The following is a 17,464-nucleotide window of genomic DNA, read 5'->3' on the forward strand; positions in this document are numbered from 1 at the left end:
GGTCCAACTAAAAACGTAATACTTGTATAAGCATTAAGCCTATAGTAAGTCTTATTAATTAAAAACACCTAAGCTAAATTATAAGTTTATCCAAACTGTGTTCCAATAAATCAAATAAGATTAAATTGTATAAATATCAAAGAAGATGTTATATGGTACTATAGGTACTCTCGGAAATGATCGTGCCACACTAAAGCCCTATTAATCACTCACTCCAGCATCATAACATCATCTTTTGCGCAGTATCACCCGCACTCTTAAAAAAGCAAAAACAAAAACAAGCCATTAAAAACTTATTTTGCCACAAACAAATTTAAAAATGTAGAAAAAAATAATGAATTGGTATAACTTTTGAAATATTTCCCCTAATTACGTCCATTTAGCTCGTCGTCGTCTACATTTCCATCTCCATCTCCAACTAACACATAGCTCTCTGATCTGTTCTGGTCTAGAATTCATGACTCCATCACAGCAAAAATGGCTCTAAGTACTTCCGTCTCCTAATGAATCACATGGAACATGCAAATAAATCCATCATAAGAATTATTGCACTTTGCTCCCTTATGATGGTCTCAGCTCTGATGTTATGTTATGCATCTTAATATTGATGATGATGATGATGTGTATTTCGCTCTGCAATATCCAATCAAATTCAATACTGAGGAGTTGTGGTGTGCCCTCCTGAAGAAGCTCAACTGATGGCACCTAGATCATGCACGCAAAGGCACTGGCAAAGGCAAAGTCAAAACATCACATCCCGATCCCAATCCCGATCCCATCACCTATAGAAGAGATGGCACAATGAGAAGCATATAATCTCATCTCATCATATAATCATCATCATTGGCTTTGGTATATTAAACCACCATCCCGCCATCAGTCTGTCATTCTATCTAGTTATCATTTTTATTGACACAGCTCTGAAGACAGATACATGTGCGAGTATCTAGAACCAACAAACTATTGACTTCCGATCTGATCTGAGGCAACGATGATCGTCTTCATCATCTTGTCCAATTTTTGTATCCCATCTTGTATCCATTGAAGATGACGACTGACGGGATGGGAATCTATATTATTGTCTCTGTGTATCTCTATCTTTCTGTCTGTCAGTCAGTCAGTCAGTACGCCAGATATGGTTGGTCGTGGTGGTCTAGGGTTTTAGTGTGTAACACTTACCTAGTTTCCATGCTACGTTGACGTCGACGAAGACGATGTCGTTGATGTCGATGACGATGATGACGACGTTGAAACGTAAAGTTGACAAGGTCTACCTAAAAGATACAGATACTAGATGCATCTCTCTAAACAAACAAACAAACAAACGAAGAAACAAATAAGAAAAATCTTGTAGATTTTTAGTACGTTTGCGCGGCCGAGCCGGTGCGGTGTGTGTCGTGATGGTGGATGATGCCTTGAGTTGTAATGACGACAACGACGACGACGAAGACGATGATAGTGCTGCTTTCTGTTTGCGAAGTGCGTTCTTTGCAACGGAGGAGTGAAGAAACCAGGGAACTCATCTTAACCTACGGACTGCGGTACTCGGATTCAGATTCAGATTGGGAGTCGGGTTCGAAGTCGAAGTCGGAAGAAGAAGACGAAGTGTGGTGTAAGCCTGGTGAGAGATGAGCTGAGTACACTCGTATTTCAGGTTTATTTTTCCCGAGGGCGATGCGTTGGAACAAAAAAATCACACCGTATTTTCTTTCTTTTTAGTTAATTCTTTTTATTTTTCTTGACAACAGATATGTTTGTGTTTGTGAATTGCGTATGTACACATGTGTCTGTTGTCTGTTGTCTGTTGTCCGTGTCCGTCATCCCAGCATCATGTATTTGATTCCGGTGCAACAACGGTGAGTTTTCTTTATTAAACAGGTGAGTTTCGTGCTGCTGTACTTACGTCGCGACGACGTTCCTCCTCTTCGCTTGTCGACAGCAAAAGCACAAGAAGTAAAAACAACAACAACAACAAAAAAAATACAAATAATAATAAGTAATAATAATAACCAACCTGTTTAATTTATTTATTTTTTATTTCTTTGAGTACCTAGTTTTATTTTTTGTAAAATTTCTTATTCATTCTGGGATAGGGTAGAATATGATTTATACGGCAGTGTTGAAGTTTTTGACATATATAAGGAAGTATATTGACAACCGTTAATTTAAGGGCTTTTACTTCTCGGGACTCTCATAAAAATGTTTGAGCTTACTGAGATCACCAATTTTTTCCTCTGATTTCATATAAAAATATGTGAATATTGTTCAAAATGATAACTTTGAGTAAGTGCAAAATTTTAGTAATCTTGCAAAAAATACTGACTTCCTGTATTCCTGAATTGAAAAATTGTATGAAATCTCAAAACAATTTACTGCGATTCAATATATTCACAATTTAATATTCCAAAATATCATTCTAAAGTACACACATTAGACAATTGCGTTATATTCTTTTTCAACCGCACATCAAGAATGTGAAAGATAATACTGAGCTCTGTGAACTCCTAATAAATCCTCTCACTATGTTTAATTTTTATAAAAGTTTTTTGCAAAATGCACATCAACAATGAGATATTTCGGTATTGGAAATAACTCTTTTTTAAAGAGTCTGGCGTTGGGCGCCATTTAGTAAAATTATTTGAAAAGCAAAGAAAATCATAGAAAAATTTGCTGATGTAAATTAATTATGCAGTAAAAATATAAATGATATACAATGGTAAATTAGTTGTAAGCTTTAGAGCTTAAGAACTCTTGAAATAGGAGACTGGAGACAAGTAACTAGGCTGGAAGGAAAAGAATTCCTATTACTTTAAAGTGCGTATGAGTTCAGCTTACTCAAATTTTACTGATAGTATTTTTTGGTTGATGTGTTTTTTATATTTTGCGCATTTTGAACACAATAATACGAATTAACACATATTTTCCACATTCTTGGCGTGTACCTTAAATAAAGAATCCCTATACGTGAAAGTACGTCTGAAAATAAAAACTATGTATTTCTAGAAAATCAGGACGTTCATGGAAACATGTCGTATTTTAAAAATTTGCAGTCACACTATTTGTTTGCCATTTATTAATATTTGTAAATTAAAATATCTGCAAGTGTTGAAATAGCTACCCGACTAAGACCATTGAAAATAGATTCCGGTCGGTTGAAGTGGATTTTTAAGACCATAAACGCATTTTGGTTACAATTTTCATAATTCTCAAGCCAAAATCTATGCACAAATGTAAAAGCTTATTCATTTACTTTTTTTTTAACCCTAGAAAGATAATCATATTTTTTAGTGCGTGAAAGATAATCATACGTCTCAGAGACGTATATGGCACTTATTAAGCGCGTTTAAAGATGAGCATTGATTTTTCATCATTATTTTGTATTTTAGTTAATTTTATTTGGGTTATTTTAAGTAAAATGAATCAATAATTAAGTACAAAAGAAGTAAAATTTGATCAAAATTTATAAAAAATCTGAACCACCTTTGAAAACAGAACGAACAAAATTATTTATTTTTTAAAGAAACCTTTGAGTTGACTTTGAGTCTTAATATTTGGTAAATTAGTTCATTGAGGGGTAAGCTAACTATAAAAAATATTTTTAGTAATTTTTGAGAAAAAAAGTTTTTTCCCCATATACTTTTGTTCAGTGCACAAAAGTTTCATAAAAGATAATCATACGTCTCCCAGACGTATTACATAGTCATTACTGGCCCTAATGCATCTTCAGCGTGAATTTTAAGATGCACCATGCAAGCTCTGACCTAGTCCTGAGCAAACATAAAAAACAAGTGTAATACGGCTTATAATTGAAAAGATATAACAATTTTTCCCCGCGCCATACGTCCCGCAGACGTAGATTATCTTTCTAGGGTTAAACAAAACTCGTAAGAGGGCGTGGTATGTCACTTAGGTTAAAAAATATTTAAAAGCAATAACAAACAAAGCAAACAAAGATTGTTGAGCAAAAAGACTGACAAGAGCAACAGATAAATATGAGACAACTTAAGCGGATTGTACCGCAGATAAGTGATACATTTGTTTTTGCTTATCTTTTCCCAAAACCCTAAAGATTCTTATTAAATTTTCCAATATCTTTTTATTCTTTTTACTTAGAGGTCAATCTTTAAGCCTCTCGTGTCCTTCTACATATTTTCATTGAACCAAACATACATTATTTACCGTATTACTACCTACATACGTCAACTTACAACTGTCATTTTGTATATGTTCTCCGCAAAAATTCGCTGATGACAGTGTGTTTTTCTGACTGCAGTAAAACAAGTATATTTCATGCATTACTTATTTTCCTTTTTTAATATTTACATCAAAATAAACCAAAACAACAACAATAAAAATGAAAAATAAAATTCCCAACTGGTTTTAAAGGAAAACAGACTTACTTTTTTTCAATAAGTCGCCCAGTCACTATAAGACGAGTGCGAGTGCTGGAGTTTAAAAAACTTCAAGTTGACATAAATTCCGTTAATTTGTAATTTGTGCAAAACAAGTTGAAAATGTTTCGCATTAAATTTTCTAACACGAACAGAAAACAAAAAGAAGACAATAAAATTAGTAAGTTTAACACAAATTATTTGAATAATTATTTTTTATCAAAATACAGGGAATCGTAATTGTGACACACTATTTTTATTCGTGGGGACACATTCACAGTGAAGTCATAAAAAAATGGTTTCACTTTTCTTTTTTTAATTTATAATTTTATTTTTATATTCTCTTCCTTTATTTTCACGAAACAGGTTGATATCTTTTTTTAAGATTGAGATTGAGAAAAAATATCTATTTTGGGCTAATATTATTCAAAAATTTAGACGGAAAATCACCCCCGAAATATTTTATCTAAGCAAAAATGCGGGTTTGAGAGTGTTGACGTATTTATTTACTTGGTGAAGTGTCAACCCCCACTCAAGTAGGAATAACACCGGACACACCGCAACGAGGTTAATATTTTTATATACTCGTATTTTTCAAAAATCAAAACAGAGCACACACTTGAATAAATTTTTTTAAGAAAACAAAATAACCACAACCCAAATTGGGAAAAATACAGCTATCCACGACGCGGCTCTACTATACCGATTGAAAGCCAAAAGTAAACTGAACATTTCCAATTAGACTGCGAGAGTCACTGGAGTTGGACGTTGGAGTAATGTCAATGTGCAAGCAAACCACAGACAGTCTTGAGTCTATGCTTGTGCTACACGGCTACACCACTCTGCCGACAGTCAACACAGTACACACTACCAAACCAACACGATTCGTTCCATTCATTCATGGAATGGAAAATTGGAAAATTACTCGTGAGTGCTGTGGCAGTGTCGTGACGTGAGTTTACTTTGCAGTTCTGCAATGCGTCTACCAGGCCAGGGTGAGTTGTGTTGTTGTTGTGGTGGGTTGTTTGGGTATTGCGGGGGTGGAGTTTGGAGAGCAAAGTGTAAATAAAAATAAGACTGCTGCGCTCATTGGAAATGATGCTGGAAATGATTCACCGTACGGTGTGTAATGTATGCACTGCACATGAATATTTTGCCGGTCCATTGTAGTTTTATGAAGTATGGTGTGTGGTGGACTTGCCTTGTTGTGGTGTGATGTTGCAGCAAAGCAGCTGATTGGAATCCAGGTGAGTCTTAGTGCGAAAATCAGCTGGAATTTTTGGAAATGGAAATATAGTATTTATTTAGAGATTAAATTTAAAACTCTTGGTTCTCTTGTAAAGGAAAACTCGTTGCAGACGTGGAGGGGGTGCAAAGAGGTATGCAGATTTGTATGTATGACGAGTTAAGAAAAATGTTAAATATAAATTACTTTTTAAAGCTGTCATCAACAGAATGCTGAGAAAATTTAGACACTGTAAGCAAAATAGTTCTAGAGTCTGGCGTTGGGCGCCATTTATTAAAATTGGTTGAAAAGCCAAAAAAATCATAGTAAACATTGTTGTTTAAGTCACGGAAAAGTCAAATAAACAAGGCAATCAAAAGATAACGATAGGAAGATAAGATCACTCTTGGAATACGAAGAAAAAGTGTTTTCATGTCTTGATTTTGTAGATTTTTACTTCTGTTTGCCAAGTAACAAACATTGTTATCGTCAAACTTTTTATTTATTTTTATTCATTTTTTAAAGGTAAATGTTGCTAGTTTATGGAGCTTGTTAAAAGGTTTACATAAACCTGCCAGATTATAATAAAAATTATTTTTTTTAATTGTCATTTCAAGTTAGACCTGCATAATCCTCGAGTTCAATTTTAATTACGACTGCAAAGCATGTGAATACAATTTTCAGATTCAAAAGTAAGTTGGTTATGAAAAAATACGGCTTTTAGGTTAAAGAACCTCAACGACCACAAGAGAAAAAAAAACAATACCAATGGACCGTTCTTGTCCATTTAACATCAAAAGTATCATATAACATTAATTCATTTTTTTTTCTCTAGACCGCCTTTGTTTCAAATTATTTAATAATTTCAAGTGACAGACGTCAACCACACTTGCACATGAAAGAAAGACATTCATAAATGTGTGCAGGAGATGCTAAAATTAACTCATATCTCTTTTTGGATGCTGAAGGTTTATAAAGACGATGATGACGCTTCAGTAAATGCACAAGTATACGAATAAAATATAAATTTAATTCAAGAATAAAAAAAGAAGAAACTAAAATATGTTACCAAAAACCATCACAAAGAGAAGACACATTATCCGCGATTCGTGTTGCGCGCCGCGCCGCTCATTTCCAATAATTTTTCGCACATTAATCTCCTTCCGAGCATGTACATATACGTATGGTTTATAGTATAAAGTGGATAAAGATGGACCACGAACCTGAGCTGCAGCGGCTGGCTTGGCTGGGGCATCCCATCCCCCGACCTGACCAGTCAACCAGTTCTTTCCAGTTCTTCCTTTCATGCGCGAATTTTTTGGGATTTCGCAGCATTTATGTAATACCTTTTCCTGCGACTTAAAGTTGATTCAACCATTCAGGAATAATGAATCGTGCCCAAACAACGACTGCCTTTGTCGTGGTCCCGCTTTGCGTTTCCTCGCCATAGAACAATTTCAATCCAAAGAAAGACAAAGTATCTGTCCAGCATCCATTGTCCAGCACTTTGGGGTGAACCATAGTACCCCACGAGTGTGCTGTGCATGCGCAGCATGAATCTAAGTTCGATATCCCAAAACACCTAAACCAAAACTAAAACCAAAAACCACTTTGACTTGCTGTTTGGGGAAGTATGGGTATTCTACTCGTTTGTCGTTCTCGCCACCGCCAACCGCGACGTATCCCCCTCCTGCCATGGCATCAGTTAGAGAGAACTTGATCTTCGCCAAAAACCCGTTCCGATCTGCATTTTTGTGCGGTTCCCTCACTTTCCATACACCTCCGAGTCCATAAACGTTCTAACCGACTACGACGACGACAACGAAGACCGTTCTATTAAGCCAAACGAGCGAAGAACGAAGAACTTCTGTTCCTGGTGGTGCTGTTGATGCTGGACCGTGGATGTGGAGACCAGGTTTGTTCTGTGAAACATGTGCAGTAAATAGTGCCGCCACCACATAACAGCCACTTTGGCCAATTTATCAGAACTCTGAAATCGGGATTTCAGTTTTGTTGGGAGTTGGGGAACGTTTTTCTTGTTGCCTTTTTCACTGGTTTTGTTTTTGCTTTTATATGAATTGTGACGGGAGTCGGAATCGGAGTCGGAGTCGGAGTCGTTTTGACCTTTTTTTTTGTTGTTGTTCTTATGGTCCATGTGATTTGTTTGCGTAAAGAACGTTTCGGGTTCTGCACGTTTGTTTGTTTTTCTATTTTCTTTCTGGATGATGTTGGAGATGGACTTGGATTTGGAATTGGTGGTTGGTGATGGTGCTCCGGTGGTAAGTTGTTGCGATTTGCGAAGAAAGCATAAATCCGCTTTTCCATCATTGGAAATTTTCATGGAAAAGAGAAAGAGTAGACAATTCTCTCTCTCTCTCTCTCAAAATATTAACCAATTTATCATAATGTTGAATGAGAGAATTTCAATTTTCCGTCTGCAAATGCAAACAGCTTTCCAGATAAAAGATTCATATAGACAAAGTACTTCATAGGTACTTACTTACATAAAGTACCATGCAAAAGATGATATTTTGAAATTATCCTCTTTTGACTATGATGATTGGAAATTGTTGTTATGCTTATATGTTTAATGGAATTTAAATTAAGGAGTTTAAGAGGGCTTAATTCAATAATAAAAGTATCCTGAGTGAGATTCTCATCCTTTACATATCGTTTAACTTTTAAAGCACTACTAAATGGAAATGAGAGTAATGAAATAAAAATGTACCTTTTGTGGAAGAAAGAAACAAGCAGTTTTTTGGAATTTAGTGTGATGCAGAAATCTATAGAATTACCTTCATCTTGTGCATATTTAGTTTTAACTTTGTCGAATTGACATTTTTCAAGGTAGCTAGAATATTAATCACTAATCAGTTTTTAGAGAGATGTCTGTGTGTGTATCTGAACATCTATAATTTCGGGAACCGTTTTCCGTGGGCCATATTTCAAAAATTGTGAGAGATATCGACTTTACCAAAAAAAACAGAAAGGACTATTAAAAAATTGCAATGAATTATATTAAAATTCAATTAACGGTTTCTATATATATCAAAGCTTTTCCAACTATTCTATTCTTCTGGGCTCGATGTGAGTAGATGAAAAACTGCATTTGTTCAGACAATCCCAAAAAAAGCGAATCTTCTTCCCCTGCAAATTATCAAGCGATAGCACTAACGTCTTTTCTTTCTAAGGTCATGGAACGTTTTCGAAGCTTCTTAATGACCGGCGCTACGGCTTTCGTAGCAATAGGTCCACTGGTAATCTTATGGTTCATCTCACCGAACAGTGGAACAAATCTTTACATTTCAAAAGCATTTGATAAAGTCTGGCATCTTACTCTTTTATCGAAAATGCGTGCTTTTGGTATTGACGAATCTCTTCTTTGTTTTATTAGAAATTTTCTTTCGAACCGCTCAATTCAAGTTGTTTTGGACGGATTCAAGTCTGAAACCCATAAAATAAATGCTGATGTGCCCCAGGGCACCGTTTTGTCTCCAACTCTATTCCTCATGTGATCTGCTACCTCTAATCCAATACATTGTTTCGCTGACGGTTGCACTCTTAGCTTTTCATATTCGTTTCCAGACTCACAACCCTTCTCTACGGATGTGGAACTGTAACTACAAAATATCATTAGCTCATTAAACTCCGAGTGGCACTTGCATCAAAAGAACCGAAAATCTAGACATCCTTGGAATATGCATAAGCAGCCACCTTGTGTGAAGCGTTCACATACGCGATGTCACCAAGTTTAGGTTTTTTGAGACGAATGCATAAAAAACTTGAATACAACTCTCATCTCTGGGCTGGTGCTCCAGTAATTTATTTAAGCCTCTTGGACTGTATACAAAGAAGAACATTGAAATTGATTGGTGACATGAACATCATCAACTCGATTACATCAATCGAACTCGAACATCGTGGTAAAGTTTCTTGTCTCACGCTTTTTTACCGTTGTTTTAACGGACTGTGCTCTAGTGAAATAGCCAGTTGCATTTTTCCCCTTAAACAATTTAACCGTAATACCAGCGCTTCTAGGAATGCCCATCAGTTTACCCTTAAGCCCAACTTCGGCCGTATTATGAAGTACAGAGATTAATTTTTTAGCCGTACTATCTTTGTTCAGAAATTCAAAATCAATGTACACCTCCTATCCAACCCTTCCTTCTTTTCCTAATGCTCAAACTGTGTCTTTGGCATATTAAAGGTATAAAAGACCCTTTAAATGTACGCTAATTATAAATAAAAAAAAATTGTCACCTTGGAAATTTTGCGGAAAAATTGACATTACATCAAAAATAATTGTAAGCTTTAAAGATATTTTTGTATTGTATTATGTGAAAGCTATTGACTTATAACTAGTTTATCTTATATTTTCTTAAAATCGACAGACTTGTACTTATGGAGAGTTATTAGTGTGAGTTGCATCCCATCCCCTTTTTTACTATTGAAGTCATTGGTGAAAAATGTTAGACAATAAAGTAAAATATTAAAACCTTTTTGGAAAGTAAGTACTTAAAATGTAAAAAGATGTTTGTTATTTTTTCTAAATTTAGCTTTAAAACTTAATGTTTTAAATTGTCTATAATAATTTGTTATTAATATTTATTCTCAACACTCATAACTAAATTGTTTTATTTTGTCGGTAGTCTTCTTTTGTCTTACTCGTTCCAAGGGAAGCTTTAAGTCGATGTCTTTACTTGTTCTGAAAATAAACTTTAATTTTTTTTTTAAACATTTGAATTAATCATCACATGACTCTAAAATGAAAGTTTCGGGCGATTCCATCTATCAGTGTGTATGTTCTCGTCCCTAAGACCTTATCATTGGTTCGATAGAGTTCAAACTAAAAACTAAACTTTTGAGCAGATTTGCGTTAGTCTTTTTTTAAAGACCACTTAACTTATCTTTTTGCAAAATAAACAAAAAAATTAAATCTTTAGTTCTAAAGTTTTCTTATTAACTAAGAATCTGGAATACAAAATTTAATTGAATGTAATATCTCTCATGATTCTTGTGATATGAACGACAAAAAAGGCATCCCGAACGTACAGGATTTAGATTTTAGACACCTTAAGACTTTGGAAAATGGTAAAATATTGCATTAATATTTTATTAACCAAAACAGTATCTGTCGATTAAAGATATACATATGTATATTATCAAGACAAGTTTAAGTTTAAAACAGCTTTAGACTCATAAGACACAGTATGACACATTAGCTTAAGTTAAAGTAAGCTATTTCAGTTGTACAATATTTGGAAGCTATATCCCCTACTTTTTGCTATTTCTTGCGGTCTTCGTAAGACATGAGTGTTTTCTTGAACGCACTTTAAACATTGTATTACCATGTAAAAAGTTGAAAAGAATATTTTATGTCAGGCAGTTTTTCAGTTGTTTTTTAAAAATATAAAAATACGTGCAATCTTAGCGTATTGCATAAAACGAGAATGGTATATTTATTTTGAATGCACTTTTGATTGCTTTTTTTTTGTCATCATGTTTAATGTTTTTATGAAACCTCTCAAACTTTTGAAATGTCTATCAAACTCTTACATCATGATGAACTAAAGTTACCTACTTTTATGCCGGGCTGGTACCTACATAAGAATAAAAATTATGCCCCATATCACGTTTTAATCGATATGGACAGAGAATCTTGAATAATGCCAATCGCTGAAGCTAAACCTACTCGGCTGTACTTGTCGAAAGAGTGAGTCTCCTTTGATAAGAGATCTCAATGCCGCATAACACCTTGCGAATGTTAAGTGAAGTTTTTTTTTTAGTTTTCCTTTTTTGTTTCTCTTTTAAAATTTACATGACAAAATGCATTCAATATATGAAACTACACAACGACTTGCACTGTAAAATGTCGCCTAAAGCCTTCGAAGACCAAAGACCACACACACCAGATATTTTATTTTTTACCATGTCAAATTGCCTGGCTCTGGATCAGAGTACTCCTATATTCCTACATCAAAGTTACAAAAATAGAATGCACATCAGAACCCAAGAACCCTTGCGGCGGCGGCGGCGGGCGCGCGATAAACAAAAAGATTCCTGAACCTGAGAACTGCGAGACCTACAAAACACAACTCGCGTCGATATACGATGATGTACCTACATACAGCCAGAACGACTGTAACAAGTAACAACCAAGAACCACGACAAAAATCCATCGATGCATTAAAAGTCCCAGACAGACATCGACGCGCAAAATTCCTTCATAGCAGATTCACAGGATCCGCAGATCGCTTGCTGATCTCTCCCTTCTCTGACTCCTTGCCCTATGGGATCTAGAAGGACCAATTCTCCCAATAAATTCGAAGTGATCCGAAATCCGAATATATTCGTACTGAAAAAAAAGGAAGAGATGAGAATAGAGCAAACGCGAACGGTGCGATCACAAAAATCGCCGTCGGCCATAGCACACCTAAAACCTACCATCATCAGCTTTAGCTTCAGCATCATCATCATCGTCGTCATCCGGGACATCCGAAACCATGCCCCATCGAACTTTAGCGATTTTCATACAAATGGATGGATCTTTGTTTAGCTGCAGGAGGAGGAAAGTTCGATGTCGTGTTCTTAGCTCAGAGATCTTTTTTCATCCTCGGCGCAAAGAAGATTCAGTCTCCCAGCCCCGGTCCCAGAACTCTGATGACGATGGCGATGGGCTCCGAGGGAATATTGAACATTCATTCAAGCGAACGATGTGGAATGCTTGAACCACAACACAAGTTTTCTAATTTGGTGGAATAATCAAGGGAATCGTCTGTCTGTGTTTGCGCCGCCGCCACTGCCGCCAACGAAAGACCGAACGGACATTACTTCTGATGCGTCCACAAAACACAAACAAAAAGATGCTTAAAAAAGGAACTAAGCCACATAAAGGTAACAAAAGCAGTGATCAGAACAAAAAAGGCACATTTAAAAAAAAAACAACAAATAAAGGAACTCAAATAAGGAGAAGAACTTGGACCCTCCAGAATGTGGGCAACAGTTAACTTGTTCTTAAAGGTTCCACAACGACGACGAGTATAGATGGAGTCAGAGTGTTCCATTGCTTTGTTCATCGCTTCGCATCAGAATTGAAAACCAACTACGGTACGGCTGAATACTCCTACACGCTCGATTACCTTGTGTATTTTTAAATTTATTAAGGCGTTATCCTTTTAAATTTCTACACCATTTTGACATATAAAAAATATATAAACAATACATAAAAAAATTAAATTAGTAATGTTGGCAGTAAAGTATCAAAATTATTGTTTAACTCGAAAATTATTACAAAAATCCTTTGTTCTGTCCAAAAAATTTTGTGTGAAAGGTCAAAATGGAGGTGGAAATTTTTCAAAAACCATTCCCAAGATTTTTTATGTGCATAATCCGTTGACGTTTCTTTGGACGCGATTTCAACTTGCTCGAATGCGTCTTCTGTGGGATCGAGAATTCGATTTAAATGAGTTTTGCAAAGGAACCAAACAGGTTGGTATAAGCGTTTACTACTTTCAGGTAAAAAGTTTTAAGAAATTTTGAAATTCCAATACTAAGATCACGTTCCACCATATTCTCATTACCTTAGATATTTTGATGCAAACATAATTATATTTTGAGATGAAAATACCATCCTTAAAAAATGTTCGGTGCTTTTAAGTTAAAATTCAACATGTCGCTCAAATTCTGATTTTTTATGGGTTTTTATTTCACTTTATATGAAGTTTTGAGATATCTTGAATTTAACGCGCTCTGTTTTTTTTTGAGAATGAGTCTTGCAGTAAGTCTGTAGAGCTTATTTTGAAACCGAAAGTTAGGTCTTAACTATTTTATGAAATTTTGAAAATACCCGTTAATAACATTAATTTGTATGTTAATTTGTCAAATTTAACGAGTTATGAAGATTTTTAATACAATAAATATTTTATTTGAATATTGAAGATAGAAATTTGGAAAACTATCAAGAACTTCAATGAAAAAAAAACATGAATATAGATAGCCTGAAAACACCTTTACTACATATGTTTTTTCAGATTTTTGAAATGTAATATCTCAAAAACCTGGCGTAATTAAGTCGGATTTGAATTAAAGCCATTTTAACAATAACAAAACCTTTTCGCCAAGTGTTATATTTCCCTACTTACGATTACTACAAGGTGTTAATCTCTCCAAAAATGTCCGATTTTTCAAAATTATCTAAACATTTTTAACTTAATACCAGGATAAGCTTAAGGAACGCTGTTTCCATCAAAACTTCATGAGTAAAACTTCACATTTCTGTGATTAAACTGCCACAACTTTTGAATACAAAAGTTTTGTATTAGAAGACAAAATTTAAGATTTTTTGATTTTATTTTTTAATCAGCAATATTTCCGTCCAACTTCAATTTTCAGAATTCTTAAAAGTTATTTGTATGGTTTTCATTGTTTTCCAGTTCTGTTAAGTAGGTTGTACCGTTTTGAAGTCTCTTAAGATGGGAAAGTATTTGGGTTTAAGTCTTTGATGTAAAGGAAAAGCTTTCATAATATGTATACCAGAAAGCTATAAGCTCGAAGCTTTACCTGTAATTGGTATAATGACGGAAGTGTCGCCCTACAACTATGCAATAGTTTGTGTTGCTTGTATTTTTAAACAAATGTTTAACGTATTCTGTAAATTTTGAATTTCCATTTTTCAATAATTATAGGCAGCATCTGTAATGACAGACTTCATTCGTAAGCAAGACCAACTTAGTATCGGACATTTTACAACACCCATTGGATATGAGCAAATTACAAATGATATGAATTTTTCCAAAAACGATGCTCGCATTAAACTTCTGCACTTCAGATTTGAAGACATTCATCGAGCAGTTCCTGTACACGTTGTCTTCTTCAAAAAAGGAAGTAAGTTTATAAAATCTTTGAGAAGTTTTCAGATTTTTGTTACTGTTTTTTTTTTACATTTAAGACAATAAAAATTGTTTTATTGATATGTTATTTGTGGGAATGCGAAACACAAAGGATTTTCAAAACTCCGAAGAGCGTCAAGTTATTAGTAGAACTCTTGATCAACTTGAAAGACAAATGAATGTTCCACCAGATGTAATACCCGCTAAACACAGAGTTATATTTTCTGAGATTTATATGAGATTTTTCCGAAATTATACTCCAAGAGTTCCTGGAGATTGGTCAGTTTCATTTTACAAAATTGTTTCTTTTGATGTTTGGAACTTTGTATAGTGATTAAAAAATAAGTAAAACAAAAATCTTGTGAATTTATAATTGTTTTACTTTGAGAGCTTCTAAAATATCTTCAACATTTTCAGATTTATTCATGGAACGAATGATATTACGATATTTTTCATTTTCTTCAGTAAGTTTGAGTTTCTCTTTCTCCAAAAGCAGATTATGGAATTTGACATCTGAACAACGACGCCAGAAATTTGTGAACATATTAATTTTTCCGGAAAGTTCCTGCAAAAGAAGAATATGTATATGCAGACCTTCTGCTTCAAAATCTTTAATATTTTAAGTAAAATAACATGAAGATACCTCCTCTGATACATCCAAGAGCTTGGCAATGTCCACATTCATTTTCTGCCTTTCTTGTTCAAGTTCTTGGGTTGTTACTAAGTCTTCGTTAGATGCTTGAAATGGAATAACTTTTTCCTTTTCTGTCTGATATTTTCGACAACAAGCTGCCAAACTTAATAAAAGTTCTCCTTGCTTAACAAATTCTTTAAGTTTCTAAAAATTGTATTATTTACATCTTTTGGTATAGTTAAAAAAATGCTGATTTATTGGTCTTTTTCTACCTTTTTCAGTTTATAACACTCATTGGAAGATTTAAGCATCTTTCCATATATCAACTTCCTGTCACTTTCAATGGAAGCCTTGATATTCGATTTAAGTTTTAAACAATGATCGCGCTCCGCTTTTAATTCACACATTTTTCGATTTAATTCTGATTCGATATGCAATAGTTCCTGACGTAATTGTGCAATTGTTTTTAGACATACACGTTCCATTTCGTTAAGTTTGTCCGTTTGAACGACATAATTTCTCTGTCTTTGCATAAAATTTAAGTAATTTTCTGTTTTTCGAACATCTGTCAAATTGCCTTGTAGTTCTTTCATAAAATTCAATAATTGTTTGTGCAAAAGATTCATCTTTTTTACAATTCCATCACGAATAATATAACGATTTTCTATTTCAACGGATGTTTCTTCAAATTTTCGTTCAATAAAGAGTTCATGGTTTTCCTTTAGTCTTTTTTTCCATATATTGTTTTTATTGTGTATGATATTTTCATTGTTTAGTTTGATTTTCTTTGGAACTTCTTGCATGATACTAAGTTCGTCAAAGAATTCTTGAATTAAGTCTGAAGCTTGATGGTTGTAGAGTTCTGCTGCTGTTTCACGAAGTGTTTGATGGGTGTCTTTAATAGAATTGCATACTTATGGACAAATTATTTTGAAGGTTAATGATTGAACTTACCTGTCAAATACTCAAGTTGGTCTAGATGCTGACTAAAACTCCTCAAATGCATTTCCTGTGTTTCATCGATATTTTTGATCAACATTTCAATTTTTTCATCTTTCTTTTCTAAAATTTGTTCGGTTTTTGCACTCAATTTTTTGATTTCTTCACGAAACTCTTCGACTTTTATATCACTGCATATTTTCTCCCACTCAATTTTTACAAGTTTCATGGACTTTTTTGTCATCTCTAATTCTCGAATAAGTTGTTCCTGAAAAAATAACCCAACCCAACAAATAACCAAATTCAAAATTTTCGGGTATGAACTTTTAAAAAACCAACTTTCATTAAACGTTTTTTAAGATTCACAGCTGCTAGAAGCCTAAGGCGTTTTTTTTCTTCTTTACTCATCTTGGGTTTTTTCTTCTTTTTAGTGGTAGCAGCTTCTGTGACGGTAGTTGGTTCATCCACGTTATCACCCATGATCAAAAATATTGTTCGAAAATTTGATTATAGAAATATAAGAAGTCACATAAATTCTTGAAATATATTCTGAGAGAAAAATTAAATCTGTCTGTCAATAAAAATGTTTATTTTATAAAACCTTTTTAACACAGTTGTTGTTATTACAACATTTTAATTGACCTTAAGTATTACATACTTCACTCATAACCTCGTCTTTAATCAAAGCTTGCACGCACCTTCACTTAAAAGGATGAAATAATGTGCCATATTTTTGAATGCAGTATTTCAATTTTTACAGAAGTCTACGAGGAAATAATTAAAGGGTAAAAATATCTCTTTCAACATTAACAGCTTTAAATATAAGCTGTGAGAGGTTTGATTGACATAAGTTATATGATGCAAAATAGTCAAAATTTATCATGTTTTTAACATTTTTTTCTTTTGCTAATTCCAAAAAATGTGTGGTCTTTTATCTGACGAACGTTTTTATTGCATCAATAATTTTTTTATTTTGATAAACAAACTGATATAATAGTTATCTCAAAAACAATATAATTATGCACATAAAGTTAACGTACATTAATACATCACTTACCAAAAAAATCTCAAGGCACTATAGGTCCTATAAATAAGCGAAGATAATCATAAGAGTACATACTAAGAAAGAAACCTCTTGCCACAATCTTAATATTTAGTTAAAAATTAAGTTAATTAACACACATTTTTGACAACCCAATATATTAACCTCGTTTCTTGTAGATCGTTTACTTTTCCCGATTGACAATAACTCAATTCGAATAATATTTTTTCTCTCTCAAGCCATAGACTTTAATCTCGATGAACTTATTAAGAAACCTCAAAGCAAGAACACGTTTTACGATTTGTTATTATTATGGCAAGATAACATTTTATAGTATACCTACCC

General features: G+C 33.9%; 3 protein-coding genes across 4 annotated transcripts in view; 1 reads left to right on the plus strand and 2 right to left on the minus strand.

Annotated features, from left to right (window-relative positions):
- The window catches only part of LOC129944101 (uncharacterized), a 207,862-nt gene extending 202,640 nt beyond the window's left edge, over positions 1–5,222 (minus strand). Inside the window, exon 1 of one of the 2 annotated variants that reach the window (XM_056053289.1) lies at positions 4,401–5,222. The gene's annotated coding sequence lies outside the window, so the exon portion shown is untranslated. The remainder of the gene's footprint in view (positions 1–4,400) is intronic. The other variant, XM_056053291.1, reaches the window with a different exon arrangement.
- Positions 5,223–12,785: 7,563 nt separating this feature from the next.
- LOC129948463 (uncharacterized) lies at positions 12,786–14,862 on the plus strand. Its single transcript, XM_056059473.1, has 3 exons — positions 12,786–13,104; positions 14,301–14,499; positions 14,564–14,862. The coding sequence occupies exons 1-3, from the start codon at positions 12,859–12,861 to the stop codon at positions 14,833–14,835; spliced, it is 717 nt and encodes a 238-aa protein (XP_055915448.1). The 5' UTR covers positions 12,786–12,858; the 3' UTR covers positions 14,836–14,862.
- On the minus strand, positions 14,856–16,670 carry LOC129948462 (dynein regulatory complex subunit 2). Its single transcript, XM_056059472.1, has 5 exons — positions 16,417–16,670; positions 16,093–16,345; positions 15,411–16,033; positions 15,148–15,342; positions 14,856–15,069 (listed from the first exon to the last, which is right to left on the minus strand). Exons 1-5 carry the CDS (start codon positions 16,555–16,557, stop codon positions 14,872–14,874), a joined length of 1,410 nt encoding a protein of 469 aa, XP_055915447.1. The 5' UTR covers positions 16,558–16,670; the 3' UTR covers positions 14,856–14,871.
- Between the last annotated feature and the right edge of the window lie 794 nt (positions 16,671–17,464).

The sequence above is a fragment of the Eupeodes corollae genome, chromosome 2, assembly GCF_945859685.1.
Source record: "Eupeodes corollae chromosome 2, idEupCoro1.1, whole genome shotgun sequence".
In the NCBI taxonomy this organism is placed as follows: domain Eukaryota; kingdom Metazoa; phylum Arthropoda; class Insecta; order Diptera; family Syrphidae; genus Eupeodes; species Eupeodes corollae.

Bases quoted from the DNA above. Each gene is read 5' to 3' on its own strand.
- LOC129948462 (XM_056059472.1), bottom strand. From the start codon at position 16,557: ATGGGTGATAACGTGGATGAACCAACTACCGTCACAGAAGCTGCTACC. The intron at 16,346-16,416 runs GTTGGTTTTTTA...TTATTTTTTCAG, and splicing joins TTAAAAAACGTTTAATGAAA to GAACAACTTATTCGAGAATT. The intron at 15,070-15,147 runs GTATCTTCATGT...CTTCTTTTGCAG, and splicing joins TCTTGGATGTATCAGAGGAG to GAACTTTCCGGAAAAATTAA.
- LOC129948463 (XM_056059473.1), top strand. From the start codon at position 12,859: ATGTTGGCAGTAAAGTATCAAAATTATTGTTTAACTCGAAAATTATTA. The intron at 13,105-14,300 runs GTTGGTATAAGC...CAATAATTATAG, and splicing joins TTTGCAAAGGAACCAAACAG to GCAGCATCTGTAATGACAGA. The intron at 14,500-14,563 runs GTAAGTTTATAA...TTTACATTTAAG, and splicing joins TGTCTTCTTCAAAAAAGGAA to ACAATAAAAATTGTTTTATT.